Source organism: Lycium barbarum, chromosome 7 (assembly GCF_019175385.1).
Source record: "Lycium barbarum isolate Lr01 chromosome 7, ASM1917538v2, whole genome shotgun sequence".
NCBI lineage: Eukaryota > Viridiplantae > Streptophyta > Magnoliopsida > Solanales > Solanaceae > Lycium > Lycium barbarum.
Window position 1 is genome coordinate 31,357,408 of NC_083343.1, and position 20,579 is coordinate 31,377,986.

At 40.1% G+C, this 20,579-nt stretch overlaps 1 protein-coding gene across 1 annotated transcript; it reads left to right on the plus strand.

Annotated features, from left to right (window-relative positions):
* The first annotated feature begins 12,018 nt into the window (after positions 1–12,018).
* On the plus strand, positions 12,019–20,126 carry LOC132603366 (plasma membrane ATPase 4). Its single transcript, XM_060316393.1, has 12 exons — positions 12,019–12,294; positions 16,121–17,362; positions 17,438–17,542; positions 17,618–17,927; positions 18,021–18,259; positions 18,354–18,386; positions 18,480–18,561; positions 18,646–18,806; positions 18,899–19,072; positions 19,185–19,367; positions 19,453–19,634; positions 19,731–20,126. Exons 1-12 carry the CDS (start codon positions 12,244–12,246, stop codon positions 19,825–19,827), a joined length of 2,859 nt encoding a protein of 952 aa, XP_060172376.1. The 5' UTR covers positions 12,019–12,243; the 3' UTR covers positions 19,828–20,126.
* Positions 20,127–20,579: the final 453 nt, after the last annotated feature.

Below are 20,579 nucleotides of genomic sequence, written 5' to 3' on the forward strand. Positions count from 1 at the left end.
AATGGATTAAGTTCGTCTAGTGTGTTAATTGTGTTATTGTGATTCTTGCAATGTAAATGAAAGTAAAACGATATGAGTTTGCTTTGAAATGGAATGTAGAAAACTTATGTCGTTTAAGTATGATTTTGTGACATTATGAAAATGAAGTTATTAGGTTGCAAATTATGACGGGTATTGATGAATTTGGAAGATGGAATCATGTTATGAATACGTAAGTCGAAGATTAGAAGTTTCGAATGCGTTATGACTTTGGCGGAAAGTTTGTATATTATGTACATCGTATGAATATCTTGTGGAAAACGATATGAAATGCTTTTAAACTATGTTGTGGTAATCTAGATTGATAATGAATGTGAAATTGTTGAGAATAGTTTGAAAGTTAAGGTTAAAGTAAAGGTTATGACATTATGTCGGCAAGTAGAACTAGTGTTGCCATATTGTGTTTCTAATGTTTGTTGTTGATGTTGATGTTGTTGCTTGGGTTGTTGTTGATGATTGTAAGCCGAGTTAAGTTCTCGGGGGTGCTATATGTATAGGGGAAGTGCTGCCGAAATTTCGGTAGACAAATAAGAGTTGAATTGAATTTGTAGCATCTATAACTTACAATTGGTAAACTTGACCATTTGCAGATTTTTGACGAAACGGGAAGTGAGTTTAGAAAGGCGTAAGGAGCTTGAAAGGTATGTAGAGCTACCCCGATCCTTCTTTTGGCATGTCTAAGTGTTTTAGGATCGGATTCGGGCCTCAAAAGACCTTCTTGGCCATCGGAATCCGTAAGAGAAAATCTCAGTTTTTCCTTCAGTAGAATTGAACCATTTTGATATGTTTTTCCTGAAATTATGCAAACTTTCTCTAAACTCCTTGAAAAGCTATAGAATGTCCGTAGAACCTTTATAGGTGACCCCATAAGCTTAAAGGGCGTAATTTGAGCCCACCGCCTTGCTTGTTCCGAGGTGGGCCCGCTATTCCCGGTTTTGCCCTTAATGTACTAAAGTCCCCTTTTTGAACGATTTTTTGAAAGAAACGTTTCGACTACCCTTCTAATTACCTAAATAATATGGTTTTAAATATTCCATTAAGTCTGATAAATTGTTTTGATACTCGAAACTCATTTACTATGATTCCTTCCGACTTCATCGGATCGGTTTGTCTTTGATATGCCTCATCGAGTCTATGGAAACATTTATGATATTTTACTTGCATTAGTTTCTCACGACTCTATTCGTGGATACCCCAATGTTTCCCACACTGAGCCCGGGCCAGGATATGTTGTCAAGCGTAATCCCCTGCATTGTTCGCCGTGCCTCGATGTGAGGGGGCAGGTATATGCGTACATGGGTTTGTGGAGTATGTTGTGCCATGTACGTTTGTTCTGATATGATTTACTATGGCCATCTGATATGACATATTATGTTACGGGGTTATGCCCCTATTCTGATTCTTCTGTGTTGTGGCACCAGCGTCGGGAGGGTGGCCACGTTCTGTCTGTCGAGTCCCTTGGCAGGGGCCGGATTTGATATGACATATGTTCTGTACACACTCTGCATGTTTTGGAAACATGTATCTGATACTTTGGATTTTCCGTTTACTTTCTGTATGTTCTGCACCAGTTATGATTTTGTTTCTGCAGCTCAGGCTTTACATATTCAGTACATATTTCGTACTGACCCCCTTTCTTCGGGGGCTGCGTTTTCATGCCGCGCAGGTACCGATGACAGGTTTGCTGATCCGTCTGCTTAGGATCTCATTCTGCTATTCTTGGGGCGCTCTTTTATTCAGAGCCATCTTTTGGTATAGTCTGTCACTTCTATATATGTATATTCTCGTTCATGGGTACGGCGAGGCCCTGTCCCGTCATATGATTCTGTCGGTTTGTTAGAGGTCTGTGGACATGTTGTGGGTCGGGATCTTTCTGTACAGTTGGGTGCTTATGTTGTGTTTGGGCGATCCCATTCGCCGCGGCGGCCGGTCCGCATATATTTAGATGTTGTTTTGTTGGCCCTGTGTGGCCTTTGTTGGTATTTTCTGCATGCAGGATATATGGGATAGTCCGTAAAACAAAGGAAACTCTGCCGAAATTTTTCTAAAAATTACATAAATTTGAAATAAAGCCTTGTCGGCTTCTGCCATATACTAGAATGCGTTTGAGTGCCCAGATCGGGCACTGGTCATGGCCTACGGGGTTGGGTCGTGACAGAAATAATCGAGGCAAAGTGCGATTCGCTCTTGGTCGTAAACCAGGTAAACGGCGTCTTCGAGGTCAAGGACGAACAGATGCAGAGGTATCTGGAAAAAGTCCAAGTGATACTACATCGGTTTAAAGAATGGACCATATAGCATATACCGAGGGAGCAGAACAGCGAAGCCGATGCATTGGCGAATTTGGGATCTTCGGTCGAAGGGGAAGAAATCAACCCCGAGACTACGGTGCACTTATTGAACACGGCGATAGAAAACGGGCATGCCGAAATAAACACAATGGGTTTAACTTGGGATTGGCGCATCAAATACATCGACTACTTGCGTGATGGGAAGCTCCCGAATGACCCGAAAGAATCACGGTCATTAAGGACCAAAGCTGCGCGTTTTTGCTTGATAGACGACCAATTGTATCGACGGTCTTTCTTCAGGCCCCTGGCCAAATGTTTGGGTCCCGGAGAAACGGAGTATGTGATGAGGGAGGTGCACGAAAGAACATGCGGCAATCATTCCAGTGCTGATGCTCTGGTCCGAAAGATTATCAGGGCCGGTTATTATTCGAGCCGGATGGAGGAAGACTCAAAGAATTTTATCCGGAAATGTGACGGGTGTCAAAGACATGCTCCGATGATTCATCAGCCCGGGGAGTTGCTGCATTCGGTGGTGTCACCCTGGCCTTTCATGAAGTGGGGAATGGACATTATCGGTGCATTACTATGGGCGCCAGGTAAAGCCCGTTTTATTTTGTTTATGACTGATTATTTCTCCAAATGGGTTGAAGCGCAGGCCTTTGAGAAAATCAGAGAAAAGGAAGTCATTGACTTCATATGGGATCACATTATCTGTCGTTTCGGCATCCCTGCCGAGATAACTTGTGATAATGATCCTCCGTTCGTGGGCGGCAAAGTCAACGATTTCCTCGAAGGGTTGAAGATTAAGAAAATTGTATCAACTCCATATCACCCGTGTGCGAACGGACAGGCGGAATCCGCGAACAAGACAATAATCCAAAATCTGAGAAAAAGACTTGAAGCGTCAAAACATCACTGGAGGGAAATATTACCGGAGGTGTTGTGGGCTTACAGAACCACATCGAAATCGAGCACGGGAGAAACTCCTTTCTCGTTGGTCTACGGGGCTGAAGCCCTTATCCCTGTAGAAGTTGGCGAACCGACTCTCCGGTTCAGATATACGACCGGGGAGTCAAACAAGGAGGCCATGGCCATAAAACTCGACCTCACGGATGAACTTCGCGAAAACGCGTTGGTCCGTATTGCGGCCCAGAAACAGAGAGTGGAAAGGTACTACAATCGGAGAGCCAATTTTCGTCATTTCCAAGTTGGGGACTTGGTGCTTCGAAAAGTTACCTTGAACACCAAGAATCCCAACGAAGGAAAACTGGGTCCAAACTGGAAAGGACCGTATAAGATAACCGAGGTAACGGGTAAAGGATCGTACCAATTGGAATCCATGGACGGGCAGCGGTTGCGCAACAACTGGAATGTGGCCCATCTGAAGAGATACTACTGCTAAGGTATGGACTCCCCATGTTTTTCTATTTGACCTCTCCTTTTTGCAGGAAGTCGAGTACCGGCTAAAGAAAAGAATCTAGATCTGAAAACACGTGTTGCACTCTTTTCCTTAGTACGATTTTGTCCCAAAATGGGTTTTCCGACAAGGTTTTTAATGAGGCAACGAGTACAACGTGTTACTCGACGGGGATAAAGGACAAATGTCTGGATACTCAGGGTCACACCCTACGAGTGGGGACTTAATAGCACTCACCCGATCTTGCAGCTCGGATCAGCGCTAGGGGACTATAATACCCACTTCATAGTTTACCCCGGTTAGCGGAAATCGGAGGAGCTCAACAAAAAAAAATCGGACCTAAAAATATCAGGTTCCGATGTAAGGACCAAACGATCAGAATGAATCGTGTCCACGCAATATTTTCTACGGCAAAACCAAGAACCGGACCTTCTGCATTAGGTTCCGATGTAAGGACCAAACGATCAGAATGAATCGTGTCCATTAAGTATTTGCTACGACAAAGGCAGGAGGAAAACGTTCATTCTCATGTAAACAAACACTTGCAATGCAAAAATTATTGAAAGTTTGGATAACGATATCTCGGATGTCTTCCTGTTAAAGCTCTTTACCTCGATGATTACCGTCGTGTTTCGGCACTACATCATTCATATACCCGATACCGGGCACAACAGTCGAAATTCGACAAAGGCAGTAAGGTCATAGTGATCCAAGCCGAAATCATTAATCCCACGAATGGGGACTTTTACATCAAAATTCAGCTAAGGCTGAGATTCGGGTGGCCGAGAAATACCGGCCCTAAAAATGCCCGGCATGATTCAGAGATGTCCGAATTCACAAAACATAAGATAAGTCCCACGGGCAAAAACTAAATAAAATTCCCGGACAAAGAGAAAAGCCGACATTTAGGCACAATCAGAAATAATAACCCCTTAAAAGGGACCGACAATTCGGGCGGAATCCATAACAAACATCCAAGCAAAGAATCAAGGAAAATACATGTTCTATTTATACGAAGGATTTTACATCGGAGACTCCTACAAAGGCAAAAAATAAAAAAGCTAAGTACAGGCCCTAATCTATCCGGTATGGATGGATCCGGAGGGTTCGGACACTGTCCCCTCAGAGTCATCGGAGTCATCCCCGAGGGCACCCTTAGCCTCTTCCTCGACTCTTTTAGCCTCAAGAATCAGGGCCGGAAGATCCATAAAACCATGCTCGGCTTGTTCAAGGGTGATCCTCCGAGACTTCCATTTTTCATATTCAGCAGCAATAGTAGCATGAGCCTCGGCGGCCTCCACACTCTTCAGAGCCTCTTCCAAATCGGCCTCGGCCTGGGCTAACTTTGCCGCCAGAACATCCCGAGCCTCTCCGAGGACATTTTGCATTTGGGTGGCTGACTCGAGCTCGGCCATAAGAGTGTCATTAGCATCAGCCGTCTCTTCGAGCTCGGCTCTTAGATCAGCGCATATCTGGGCCCTCTTCTCCGCTTTCTCCTCAAACACCCTCATACGCTCTTTATACCGGGCACTTTCAGATTCGAGCAGCCAATGCCTCTCGGCCATGCTCGTAGTATTGGACTTGACAGAGTCCAGCTCCTCCCGGAGTTGAGCGACGGTGGTTTCGAGCTCACCGAGCCTTGAGGATAAATCAGTGTTGTCTCGGCTAAGGCCGATCTTGTCCGCTTCAAGACGCCGGTTATATTCGACCATCTCGGCCAGCTCACCCTTCAATTGATGATTCTCGGCCTTTGTCGCATCAAGCTCGGGTCGGAGGTTGGAAAGAATAACAGCTTGGTTCAGCTCATCCTCCTTCACCCGGAGAATGTACTGATATTTCTCAGTCTCTCGGCTTTGAGCGTCCAACTGGCCCTTGAGATCGTCCACCTCTTGCTGGGCATGAACGAAAGCCTCGTTGACGAGCACCACACTCTGCAAATGAAGCAAGTTAAAAGCTTGAGCAAACGAGACTGAAATTCTCAATGAAATTATGCAAAGACGGCTGATAGGTTTACCTGATTGCCCACGTGCATACCCTCGTTAATGAGGCATTTCCAAGGGACCCCGTTCATCTTTCGCTTGTCTGAGTCCGAGACCAGGGGCCTCAGGTAGCTTGCCACACCCACCGGTCGAGAAAGAAAGCTGCAATCCTCGGGAACGGTGATCATAGCCGACCTCGTCCTCCTCGGTTCCACACTTGGGGCCGGAAAGGTGCGCACCAGGCTATCTCTGGCACCAGAATCGGTGGTTCGACTAGCCGCCCTCGTGGCTCGAGGGATCGGAAGATGTCCAAAACCTACAGCTTTACCGATTGCTGGAGGAGTGTCCGAGAACATATCTTCGAACTCATCTGACCTTAGGGGATGAATTGGAGAATCCGGATGGACTTCAGCAGCTTCGGCGAAAGTAGGGATCTCCGAAGTTGCGGCAGTCTCATGATCCGGCAGCAGACCAACATCCCTGGGGACTTCCGTCTCGGGGACCGACTCAGTCCTTTGACCGGCCTCGGCAGGAGCCCCCTCGGATCTCCTCGTCCTTTGCAAAGGGGTTTCTTCGGGCGAGACATCACCTGAAATATCGATGAATTCAACCGACCTTATAGGAAGCGGACAATGAATTTCTTCCAAACCTGTGTATAACGCTGGAGCTGAAGGCACTTCCCCGACCGATGGAAGCGGTGAAACGGTGACAGCCTCCTCCGGGATCGAAGCCACGGAGGGGACAGCGCCGACTCTCCGAACAATAATATCGGGCTCTGTTTCGTCCCGTAAGGTCCGAGTAACGCTCCTCGCCCTCTTCTTCGACTTCTGCCCTTTGTCGGAGGGCCTTTTTCTCTTGGCAGCGGCAGCAAGGATACGAGAGGCACCCGCCGAATCAAACTCGGGTGCCGACGTTGCTGGTTTTGCTACTGATTCTGGCCTCGGATCCACCAAGCCCTTAGGTAAGCTTGAAAATCGAAGGTGTTACTGAAAGATAGAGGATGCAATGGGTACGGATAGAAGAGAAGTATTACCGTGGTTCTGGGCGATCCATCGGCCACGGGACAGATGACCCCACGTCCGATCGTCGTGAACATGTTAGCTGAGGAGAGCAGTAACCCATTCGTTGAGATTCCAGACGACCGGAGGAATCCAACCCACGGCTAATGGAAATAAGAAGAAAAGTAATGGGAAAGTGGAACTGAAGTTCGGCAAAGCGTACAAAAGCAATTATTAAAAGAATTCAGACTTACGCTTGTTGTTCCACCTTTCCGGAAAAGGCATGTAGTTGTCCGGGACAATGTCTGAGGTCCGCACCCGGACATATCGCTCCAACCAGCCCCTGTCTCTGTCTTCGTCCATTTTTGAGAAAAGTGGATTCCGGCTACGCTTTGCGAGTTTTATTACGCCAGCCCAGAAAAACCTCGGGGAATATAAGCGTATCAAGTGGGCCAGCGTGAGCTCCTTCCCGGCATTATTGGCCAACAGTCAGAGGCAAGCCACGACCCTCCAAACGATCGGGCCAATCTGTGCCAAGGTTACGTTGTAGGTCCGGCACATGTCTAAGATGACCAGATCAACCGGGGGGTCGAGCTTGAGAGTGAAAGGGTAAGTATAAACATATAAAAAACCTTCCCGATGGTCAGTGACTGATTTACTTGGCCCGGGGGCAAAAACTTGAACTGAACGGGTGTTCCACCCACAATCAGCCTGGACTAGGTCGAGTTTATCCTCGGTAATGGATGAGGGGTACCGTCTCACATCATACCCTCTGTCAGACACCGAGGAAGGTTTTTCAACCTCAAAATCTTTGTTGAAATTTGGTTTGGCCGGTATAATGTCCGAGGCAGTGGGCTCGAAGGTGGTTTTTGCCTTAGGTGGAGAAGGTTGATCGGTTCCTTGAGACGAAACCGAGGGAATATCATGGGAAATGGTTTCAGTGTTAGCAGACATTTGGAGATTACGAAGAAAGATTAGGCAAAAGTCGAAGGAGAAGTTAAAAGGGGGAATAAGAGAACAGATAGAAAATTCAAAAATGGCAGAAAATAAGAGGAAGAAGCAGTAGCCTACTCAACAAAAATGGTTAATGTGGAGAAGTTGGCAATCGTTCCCTTTTTTACGTACTATGAGCAGCGAATCAACAAGAAATGAGAACTAAATGTGAATTGAAAGATAACAAGTGAAGAAATGAAAGCAGAGGAGAAGTAAGTTGGAAGAGGTGAAAGTGTTCAAATGAGGAAGTAAGGGGCGCTATATAGGCATGAAAACGGGGCGGTTACAAACCCCAGCCAACCGGGGGATGCCACGTGTCCCATAATTAATGAGAAACGACATGAAGCGACATGCGTTACGGCGGTTGTCAGAGCTGACCATCCAGGATGAGACTTGTGGCCGATGACAGAGGGACGTGACGCAACTGTTCCCGCCAAAATGAGAAGAAAACAACGGACAAACGAAGTCGCCGATTTCTTGACTAATCCACTTCCCGTTACTCCGATAAAACTTCGGTCCGGAAAGTGTGGGGACTATCTGTATACGGTAAAAATCGGGTATCTGCTGGACCGGTGAGACCGGTGACCGAGGGAAGAAAGAAACGAGGACATGCACGAAGGCTTTCTTTTTGGACCGGAGGAGTGTTTTGACCAAAGAGAGGGAAGATCTTCATTTGGTCCGGTTTCTTCATAGCCGAGCTGATCGTGGCCGTTCCTCCGTTTGATCGTGGCCGTTCCTCCGTTTGGTCGTGGTCGTTCCTCCGTTTGGTCGTGGCCGTTGGTCCGTTTGGTCGTAGCCGTTGGTCCGGGAGATCCGTTACGCAATTGCCATGCGTTGATAGCGTCCTGCCATGTTCAACTGTCAATCGTACGGGTGTCAGACCGTACGGCCAACCTAACCCAACCTAATCCATTTCAGAGTTTTTCTTTATTTCTTAGTTTCTCTTGTTGTATGAAGCCCACGAGGCAACACTATAAATAAGGGTCATTGCCCACTTTTGAGGGGTTGGCTTCCTCATATCAATAACTCTTGTAATAGCAAAAAATATATAAACTCTCTCTCTCTCTCTCCCAAATATTTGATTTTCGGTCCAAAGTTATTGTGCTCATCTCTTGAATTTATTCAATCAAGCGATACTTATATTAGTAGACATATAAATCTATAGCAAACCTCTGATTATCGATTGCTTCTCCATAGCATACTTATACATTTCTTTTTCTATCAAATAGATTAAGGCACAACTACATATCATATACCTCACTCACAAATTTAATTGATTATCCATATTCGGGGTAAACAATAGTCATAACTCGAATTCAAAATATCTTATTATTCAAGAAGAAATTTTATCCATCTCATCTTGTCTCTAACGGATGTTTCCACGGAAAGACACGAAAACCTAATAATATGTGATTTTGGGTTCAGCTTTAACTGCAAAGGAAATTAAATTATCCTCAAAGAAGACAGAAAACAAAAAGTAAATTACTATATTATTGCTACTACTTGCTTCTGCCGTAATACAGATGGTAAATACTAAATTGGAATTAAATTATAATTGGAAAGAAAACAAAAAGGAAAAGAATAATAAAGCTAACATAACTCCCTGAATATGTGCCCCCAAATGATGCAATTCTTGGACAAAGTTAACAGTCAGTCAGCCATAAATAACGCAAACAGGTTGAGTAAAGAATCCGTAGGGGCATTTTAGTCAGTTAAACTAAGTGGTTTTATTATGTGGGGCCAACCACGCTAACAATCCAAATTGGACGGCGTTTGAGAGGAATGGAACTGGTTGGCACCCCAATGCTAATGACAGACAAATCATAGGTAAGAAAAAGAAATAAAACGAATTAATAAATTACACGATGGAAGATTCACATTCACAATTTATTAAGGAAAAACAAGAAAAAGAGTATTTTAAAAAATCTCATTGTTTTTCGATTTCGGTTAATATTTATTGTTGCTTGTATTTCGATTATCATATTATTTTGTGATAATTACGGCTTCTTTTTGTTCAGTCAGTTTTATCCTGTTTTCTATAGTATTTGTCATGTCTTTTTATACTGTTTTGAATTGCTTGTTCTTGTGCCTAGGGTTTACCGATAACAACCTCTCTAACTCCCAAGGTAGGGGTAAGATCTGCGTACACCTACCTTTCCCAGACCCCACTTTGTGAGATTTCACTGGTATATTGTTGTTGTTATTTTTGTCTCGTTTGGCCATAGATTTTGAAGTTGAAATTTGAAAATCGGAGTTTTTTAAGTTGTGATTTTTGAAACTTGAATTTGTGCTTGGATATGCATTTTACTTGAGAAAAAAAATTGAAGTTTTGTGAGTGGAAGTAAAATTTCTCGCAACCAATTTTGAAACTTGAAAAATATTTTAAGGATAAATTTTCAAATCAGATCAAAGTTTATGGCCAAACAAGTATGTGAAAATAAATTTTCAAAATTTGATCTAAAATCCATCGTCAAACGCTAGCTTAGCGTCATTTGTAAATTTTCGGTAGTTAATGCGATCAATTTGTAAAGAATGAAATCGAACGTCAATTGATTTATGATATGAGGTAATTTTAGATGTTTCCAATTAAAGTGAAATACTTACAAGTGGATTTCTTTCCTTTTATTCTAATAGAAGATCTACTTGTCACAACATCAAAATTTTGTCTATTTCTTGTTTAGAATAAATATTAGGCAAAGTTGTTGATATCTTATATAACCCCAACATTTCCCAATTAGACGCTTTAGGTATTTTTTAATATTAAAGAATTTCCTTTATCAAAATTCTAAAATAGTTTTTGTTCAAAATTGTACTTAACGGTGAAACAATTGGCTAAAATTTTAAATTGTTGATTGTTGGGCTGGATTAGAAGCCTTTTGTTCGATTAACCTTCGTGATCGTTTCAGACCTTACTTTCAGTTAGTTAGACAAAGTTAGAATCTCATATAATATAGTTAAACTTGCAAAATTACAAATTATTTTTTTTTTCATAAAATTGATCATTGACAGGTGGTCTAGCGGGACATAAATTATAAGGACATGGGAATAACTTGTCGGATATTATAATGCGAAAATATAAAGTTACGCCCAGTAAAAAAATTATTTACATTGAGAGGCAAATAATGCGAAGTGGAGATTCGCTTCTAGGGTATTGTGCAATAAGAATGTGTCGCCTATGCTTAAAGGTAAGTTCTATAAAGTGGTGGTTCGATCCACTTTGATGTATGGGGCGGAGTGCTATGAATACAAAGGTAGCAAAGATGTGGATGCTTAGATGGATGTCTGGACATACTAGGAGAGATATGATTAGGAACGACGTTATACGAGGAAAGGTGTGAGTGACATCAGTAGAGGACAAGATGAGGGAAGCACGACTGAGATGGTTCGAGCATGTAAAGAGGAGGTACGAGGATGCACCACTGGGGAGGTGTGAAAGGTTGGTCGTAATAGGGGTATGAGAGGTAGAGGTAGGCTGAAGAAGAACTGAGGGAAGTCATTAGAAATGATTAGACATGACATGACAAAGCTTCAACTGACTGAGGACATGACATTAGATAGAAAAGTATAGAGGTCAAGGATTATGATAGAAAGTTAGTAGGTAGTTGTGTATTGTCACACCCTGTGTGGAAGGGCCCGGGGGGGGGGGGGGGGGGGGAGCCTCCGCCACTCATCTTTTCCTTTTAGTTGTATTGTTTAATTATCACGTAGTTTTCTATGATTTGATGTGTATTCCTATCTTTCGTTACATAAATCTTGTATCTTGTCATTTTGATGTCTTTTTTCTAGTCGGAGTCTTTCGGAAACAAATCTCTCTACCCTAGAAAAAGTAGGAGTAAGGTCTACGAACATTTTACCCTCCCCAAATCCACTTGTGGAATTACATTGAATATATTGTTATTATTTGTTGAATTGGGAGCCAAAAATTAAAGACAAGCACAAAATAGGATCAAAAGTGCAAATGACCCTAGCCAGATGTCAGCCCAATAATTTTAAAAGAAACCTAATTTAATTGAAAACTGAGACAATACTTTACTAAATAGAAATACTCATTTAATTCAACGATAAGTCTTTTTTTTTTTTACCTCCCTCCACGCACCCCCGCCCCGACCACCTCCATATTGAATCTTATGGGAATAATAATGTCTATCTTTAAATTAGGAAAATAAATAAAATAAAAAAGTCAGAGAAAGCAATTCGGCAAGTTGTGGGGGCAGTATTATATCATCGTCAAGGCAATTACTAATTAGGCATAGCTGGGTGTGTGTTTACACTGCTTGACTGTCCAGTATATAAAGGACCCCTCATACCTCTCATTTCTCAAACAATACAACAGCACAGAGGCTAAATATTAAACCTCTGTTATTATAGCCCTATCGCCGTTTCTATCACCCCAAATCTCATTTTGGGGTCTCTTAGAAAAAAACAGCAACCCATTCTATGATTACTGAGTAAAAAATCAATCGTTTTTTTTTTTGTGTGATTTTGTGTGTTGTTTTTCGTGGTTTTGATTTTCCTGTGGAGCAAAGATGGCTAAAGCTATCAGCCTTGAAGAAATAAAAAATGAAACTGTTGATCTGGTGAGACTTTTGTTTCTTCGTCTTTCCGCTTATTATTTTAGTCCATCTTTCTCAATTTATCCGATAATGTACAGATTTCGACAGTTGAATTCGGACATACAATCTTTAGATTTTTTTTAAAAATAATTTACACATTTAGAAACTAAATAAAAAGGTGCATCACATAAATTGGGATAGAGGGTGTATTCTTTGTTTGTTTATTACACCATATATCTCAATTTATGTGATACAATTCGGATTTTATGAATCAAACTTCTTGATTTTGACCGTGAATTTGGACATATAATCTTTAATTTACATAAAGTTGTATCACATAAATTGGGATAGAAGGGCTATTTTCTTTGTTTTTTTTGCATATTTTATTCAATTTGGTTATAAATATTTGCTAGAGATCTCAATCCTCCATGTAAAAGGAAATGAAATTTGAGGAAATCTCGAATTTTGATTTTCTATCCTTTTGCCGTTTTTTCCCTTTTATTTTAAATATAAGTAGAAATTGAATGCGATGATAAATGAGAGGCTTTGTTTTCCAGTATAGCATGCTTGTTTTACTTTTCAAGCAAACAAGAGTTTAACTGAAGTAACTATTTTATTTTTACTGGCTTGCTAAACTTTTTTACTTTGTTCTTTTCAAAAAATTTGGAACTCGTCCATTGATTTTATATATATTCTCTAAATAAATTTCCAGTGTATACATATAGAATAAAAGTGTCTGTCTTTTGTGTATGTATCTATTTGTATCTACAGAATAGAATTTGTCATATGTGTAGACACACTCTCACATGTGTGTCGGTTGCAAAGCCTTAGTTTTACTGGTTCAATTCAAAATATAAAAAATATATACACCAGAATTCAATACTCTATTTACTATACATCTTAGTTTTCATGTTTCACTTTATGGGAGTTGATTTGATTAAATCTTTGATAAATTAGATTATATCAACTCATTATTTCAAAATTATAATTTACATATTTAAAAACTACGTGAAAAGTATTACAAGTTGCAATACTTCTTATCAGTATGATGAAAAGATATATTTTAAAATATTAATCAAAGCTCACATAATTTGACCGTCAAAAAACAAAACATGACAAATGATTTGAGATGAAGAAAATATATAAATAAAATATAATTTTAATTTTGTATATATGACGTAATTTTCACCCTTTTGTCCCCTAACTCCAACCGTGTATGGATCTATGCATTAGATGTATATAGATCATACATGTGTGCATATGTTTGCATGTGTATGTACCACTGTGTTATTTTCAATAATGGTAGTGTCCAAATCAAATAATGCTAATTATCGAATATTTTGGTTTATGTCAGTCACTTATTATAGAACTACTTTTTGGCCTGAAAGTTTTTGCTCTTGTTTTTATGCCTATTTCTTTATAAGATCAAATTTGTTTCATTCTGAATTTGCCAAGATTGTATATATATATATATATATATATATATATATATATATATATATATATAGTTGAATTAAAAATTATGTGGGTTATACAAGATCTGTCATCATAATTGTTTCTTAAGTTATGACATACATGTTCACATGCTCTTAAAGAAAAAGCCAAAAAGATATATATAAATATCTAACGGTTAGCGAGAAGATTGTTAAAGTTTTGCCTTTTTCCTCTTTATTAATTGTGTTCACAAAAAGATTGTTATTCCTTCAATCTTCTTTCACGTGTTTGTTGGTTATAGCATGATCTGTCATAGCACGATAAAGACAGAAATATACACAAGAAGTAGTAATAAATAGATAATTACCCTTATATCCCCAATAGAAGAAATCTGATTCGTTTTTTATACCCAACAAAGTAGAATAATTTTTGAGCATCCGATTCTACGGTCTCTTTTTCCTCACAGTATGCTGACCATTCATTATCATCTCTGTTAGTGGAACACTTTTGCAAGCAAAAGGAAAAATGAATTTTAATACTCCTTCGGTCCAAGCTAATTGATATTTTAGCCTCTCTAAAACTAGTCCAAAATAATTGATGTTTCACAAAAGCATAAAGTATTAGTTCTTTTTTTTCTTCAAATTTCCCCCTTGACATATTATTAATTCGATGTACAAAAGAAAAAAAAATCATAACTAAGGGCATTTTAGTCATATCCCCTCTTAATTTTAGAAGTAAGTGAATTTCTTAATTTATGTGTCCAAACTTAAAATCTATAATTGAAAAATATGAGGTATGAAAAAGGAATATTGTTTTATGGCACTGAGGGTGTGGAATATCTATCAACAAAATTGAAATAGACTAGGGAAATTTTGGGTTAAAATTCAGGCAGAGTAAAAAAAAAATTACTCCTTCTATCTCGAAAAGATTATCTTCTTTTTCTTTTTAGTCTGTTCCAAAATGATTGTTTCCTTTCTATATTTAGAAACAATTTAACTTTATGAGATGATTTACGGCCATATAAATATCTAAGGCTTGTTTTGAACCACACATTTCAAAAGTCCTCCTTTATTTCTTAAACTTTGTGTCAAGTCAAAAGAGGACAATATTTTTGGGAAATATGTGATATTTTCATCTGTGTAAATTAAATGTGTTTCGTATTTTTTTTTTTTTTTTTGAGGGAGGGGATTTACTAAATGTAGTTTACAGGTTAAAATCATGTCTTTTAGTAAAGTTTCTGTCTAATTAATATCGGAAGGGAATTTCTTTTGTACTTTTTCCGTGGTACCACTGCACTTGATATGTATGGATAGTTGTGATTTGAGAATTTCCACCTTATTAACGGCTCTGACTTATTCCGATATTTCTTTTTTCACATATTTCCATTTTTTGTGAACCTTTGTCCTTAAATAATGGCTCTGACTATTGACTACTGACACCCTTTCTTGAAATTCTCAATTAGTTTCTATTAAATTAAGCAATATTAAATATATTACCCTTCAATTTGGTCAAAATTTCAAAGATAGCCCCATCATAGTAGGCGTAGACAACAGTTGTGGGTCCATATGCTAGCGCGTGAACTACACGCGAAGATGCTCCATGTGGGACAGCGCGCTGAGTCTTATCACTTCATTTTGATTGGTTGTCAATTTCAAGGCCATTGTCTCAGGGTTGGAAACTCCACTTTGTGGGGTCCATTTATTTAAGGGACCTACATAGTGGAAAGTCAACTCGAATGACTCACACATCCATATGACATTTTTTTGTTTATTCATGTGAATTATAGGTATAGAAAAGGATCCTTACATCAATAAAATAATTATGAACCATTGAATCTACACAATAGGAGTAATATATTATCAATACCCACTTTAACAAATGACATTGTGTTGTTAGGATTAATGATGATAATGGTGTTGCTTATGTGTATAGTCTTTTCTGGAAGTGATTAGACCCGTGACTTTTTGTTTTCATTTACACTTCTTTTTCCTATATTTTATAAATATAAAGATAGAACATTTGACTTCTTTTTTTTTGGAACATCAAACACTAAAATCTGGATGGAATAAGAATTCAAAAAATTTATTGAGCTAGGGAATGCCAGTTATGCTCTTAAATTCTATCAAAATTAGTTAATATTACATCATGAAATAGGACTTGATCACTTCAAGTACATGAGTTTCAATAATTTTCATGGATGCGTTTTAGACAACTCTACGTTAATTCAGCTTAACTGACAATACTAAGCATGAAGCTGCATAGCTCAAGTTGGTCAACACAGAAATAATTATGACATATGTGGCCTTTTTCATTTTATGGATTGAACTAAAAATCTGGACTAGTAATTGTGGTGTAAAAGCAATTTGAAGATGAATGAGTAGGCTAACTTTGCTGTTTTATCTTGTTGAAATTGCAGGAGAAAATCCCCATTGAGGAAGTGTTTGAACAGCTGAAATGTAGCCGAGAGGGTCTGAGTTCGGACGAAGGAGCCAACAGGCTTCAAATCTTTGGACCAAACAAGTTGGAAGAGAAAAAGGAAAGCAAATTTCTTAAGTTCCTCGGGTTTATGTGGAATCCTCTCTCATGGGTCATGGAAGCTGCCGCTATCATGGCAATTGCACTGGCTAATGGAGATGGAAAGCCCCCAGATTGGCAAGATTTCGTTGGTATTGTTTGCTTGCTGGTGATCAATTCAACTATCAGTTTTATTGAAGAAAACAATGCTGGAAATGCTGCTGCAGCTCTTATGGCTGGACTTGCTCCCAAAACCAAGGTGCTTAGAGATGGGCGCTGGAGTGAACAGGAAGCCGCTATTCTGGTGCCAGGAGATATTATAAGTGTCAAATTGGGTGACATCGTTCCTGCTGATGCTCGTCTTCTTGAAGGCGATCCTTTAAAGATTGATCAATCTGCCCTTACTGGAGAATCTCTTCCTGTCACAAAGAATCCTGGAGATGAAGTTTTCTCTGGATCAACCTGTAAACAAGGTGAACTTGATGCTGTAGTTATTGCCACTGGAGTGCACACTTTCTTCGGAAAGGCAGCACACCTTGTCGACAGCACCAACAATGTCGGGCATTTCCAGCAAGTGCTGACTGCCATCGGAAACTTCTGTATCTGTTCTATTGCTGTTGGTATGCTGATTGAGATTATTGTCATGTACCCAATTCAGCACAGGAAGTACAGGGATGGAATTGACAATCTCTTGGTGCTCCTTATTGGAGGCATTCCCATTGCTATGCCAACTGTGTTGTCAGTCACTATGGCTATTGGATCCCATAGGCTCTCCCAGCAGGGTGCCATCACCAAGAGGATGACTGCTATTGAAGAAATGGCCGGAATGGATGTGCTGTGCAGTGATAAGACAGGTACCTTGACTCTTAACAAGTTGAGTGTCGACAAAACCTTGGTCGAGGTGTTTGCAAAGGGAGTAGATAAAGAGTACGTGCTCCTCCTTGCCGCAAGGGCCTCCAGAGTTGAAAATCAGGATGCAATTGATGCTTGCATGGTTGGCATGCTTGCCGATCCAAAAGAGGCACGAGCCGGTATCAGGGAGGTGCATTTCTTGCCCTTCAACCCAGTGGACAAGAGAACTGCTTTAACATACATTGACAGCAATGGTAACTGGCATCGTGCCAGCAAGGGAGCTCCTGAGCAGGTACATAGGTTTTCAGTTTCAGTTACACGGCTTCCTGTATAATACACTTGTTACTGATATTACACTTTGCACCAGATTTTGGACCTATGTAACTGTAAGGAAGATGTCAAGAGAAAGGTTCATGCAATGATTGATAAATATGCCGAGCGTGGGTTGAGGTCATTGGCTGTCGCTAGACAGGTTTGTAATACGAAATTTGGATTTAGGCCTGGCATGGATGCTTTGATGTCTCATCGTTGTTTAACTTGTTTGCAGGAAGTGCCAGAGAAATCAAAAGAGAGCCCTGGAGGGCGATGGGAATTTGTTGGACTGCTACCCCTCTTTGATCCTCCCAGGCATGATAGTGCTGAGACCATCCGTAGAGCTCTTAACCTTGGTGTAAATGTTAAGATGATCACTGGGGATCAATTGGCTATTGGCAAGGAGACTGGGCGTAGGCTTGGAATGGGAACAAACATGTACCCATCAGCATCTTTACTTGGTCAAGACAAGGATTCTAGCATTGCTTCACTTCCTGTAGAAGAGTTGATCGAGAAGGCAGATGGATTTGCTGGAGTATTTCCTGGTGAGTGTCGATTTATCTTATTTTCTAATGGAAGTATTTACAACTACCAAACCTTAGTCTAGATGATGACCATTTTCTTTTGTTGTTGTACAGAGCACAAATATGAGATCGTGAAAAAGTTGCAAGAGAGAAAACACATTGTGGGAATGACTGGTGATGGTGTGAATGATGCTCCTGCTTTGAAGAAGGCAGATATTGGTATTGCTGTTGCAGATGCTACTGATGCAGCAAGAGGCGCTTCTGATATCGTGCTCACTGAACCAGGTCTAAGTGTTATCATCAGTGCTGTGTTGACAAGTAGAGCTATTTTCCAGAGGATGAAGAATTACACAGTTAGTCAATCTTACATATTATATATTCCAGTTGACACCCCTACATTTTCTTATAAAAAACCCCATTAATTTTGTTCAACTTTTGCTTTGACAGATATATGCAGTTTCCATCACCATTCGTATTGTGGTATGTCCCAAGTGAAAATTAAATGTGATAAAGCCAATAACTCATTAATTATTTGAAGTTTGAGTTTATTTGCTTGTGTTTTCCTCTTTGCAGTTTGGTTTCATGCTTATTGCTCTGATATGGAAGTACGATTTCTCTGCATTCATGGTTTTGATCATTGCCATCCTGAACGACGGTAATGTCATTTATACGGATCACAAAATCTTGCAATCACATTGTACCTCGTTTGCCAGGGACTAACACACTTTTCTTGGTCCAGGAACCATTATGACAATCTCAAAGGATAGAGTGAAACCATCTCCAATGCCTGATAGCTGGAAGTTGAATGAAATCTTTGCAACTGGTATTGTTCTTGGAGGTTACCAAGCATTGATGACCGTTGTTTTCTTTTGGGCCATGCATGACACTGAATTCTTCTCGGTAAGGACTAAAACAGTATCTTGATGCATATTATGATTCTTTTACTTCAAATATTTTGTATGACCATTTCGGTTGGTGTTGTTCCATTATAGGACAAATTCGGTGTGAAGTCTCTAAGGCAAAGCGATGACGAAATGATGTCTGCTCTGTACCTACAAGTCAGTATTATCAGCCAGGCTTTGATTTTCGTGACCCGTTCGCGCAGCTGGTCCTTTATTGAACGCCCAGGAGCTCTGTTGATGGTTGCTTTCATGATCGCCCAGCTGGTAAGTGTTGGACTACTTCCACTAATATTAGATCATTGGTTAAAACCCCAAATAGATATGTATTGTCTAGTTCTGAAAGCTAGTAACTAAAACTTGTGAATGAATTGTCCAGGTTGCCACTTTAATTGCTGTATATGCCAACTGGGGTTTTGCAAAAGTGAAAGGATGTGGCTGGGGATGGGCTGGTGTCATCTGGATTTACAGCATTGTTACCTACTTCCCACTTGACATAATGAAATTCGCCATCCGCTACATCTTAAGTGGAAAGGCTTGGAATAACTTGCTTGATAACAAGGTATACTTTACTCTCCACATCAACTCCTCTTCTTTATATTCAGTTGTTTCCTTGAACACTAACTAACCACTTGGCCTAACAACAGACTGCTTTCACCACCAAGAAAGACTACGGAAAAGAAGAGAGAGAAGCTCAATGGGCACTCGCTCAGAGAACTTTACATGGACTTCAACCACCAGAAGCCTCAAATCTCTTCAACGAAAAGAACAGCTACCGGGAACTGTCTGAAATTGCTGAACAAGCAAAGAGGAGAGCAGAGATGGCCAGGTACTATTAACTTTCCTAGGCATTCTACTAACTCTCCTGCCCTTTTGACTTTTTGTACAAAATTATAATATGGACATTCTATTCTCTATGTTGTAGGCTTCGTGAGCTCCACACACTCAAGGGTCATGTTGAATCAGTGGTGAAGCTGAAAGGTCTGGATATCGAAACGATCCAGCAGCATTATACAGTTTGAGAAACCTAATGAAATCTACACAAGAAAGGGAGAGGCAGGCTGAGATATTATCGCATGTTCTTTAGAGAACAAAGAGAAGCTTTTCGCCTGAACCACATAAAATTTGTCTATGATAAAGGGGGAAAAACTGTCTTCTGTGATCTTCCCCCCATCTATTTTTACTTTAACTTCGTTATGTAATTTGAAGCGCCACCCATTCAAAGGGATTGTGTCCGTGTTTTTTCCAACTTTTTAATGGTCAAGTGACATCTCCTTGTAACAACAGTTTTTCCTTTCAATTTCACCTCCTCTTCCTTTTCTTTTTCTTGTTTCTTCATTTGACGTTGAACTTGACGATAACGTTGTCTCTCAACTTATTGCACATTCACTGGTGTATGTTACCCTTCGTGAAAATAATATGACTGAAACACTGGATTTCTTTTCTTGTTGATTGATCCAACTCTCTTCTAACTGGTTAGTTGTTAAAAAGGAAAAAGATTGACAAAAAAAAGCTGTTTGGAAATTTCTATGAAAGGACTATCATTCGGGCTGAGGAAATCAAAAGTTAAAATTTCAGTGTATCCTATAATATTCACATTATCCTAAATTTCATCCCTTTGGGTGATTATTACTACATCCATGCCTGTTTAAAACTAGCAATCTAAAAGTTAAGATTTCAGTGCATCCTAATATTCAGAGTGTCCTAAATTTCTTGTATTTGAGTGGTTAGGTGGTTATTATTACAGCCGTACATGTTTGAAAATTTCATTGAA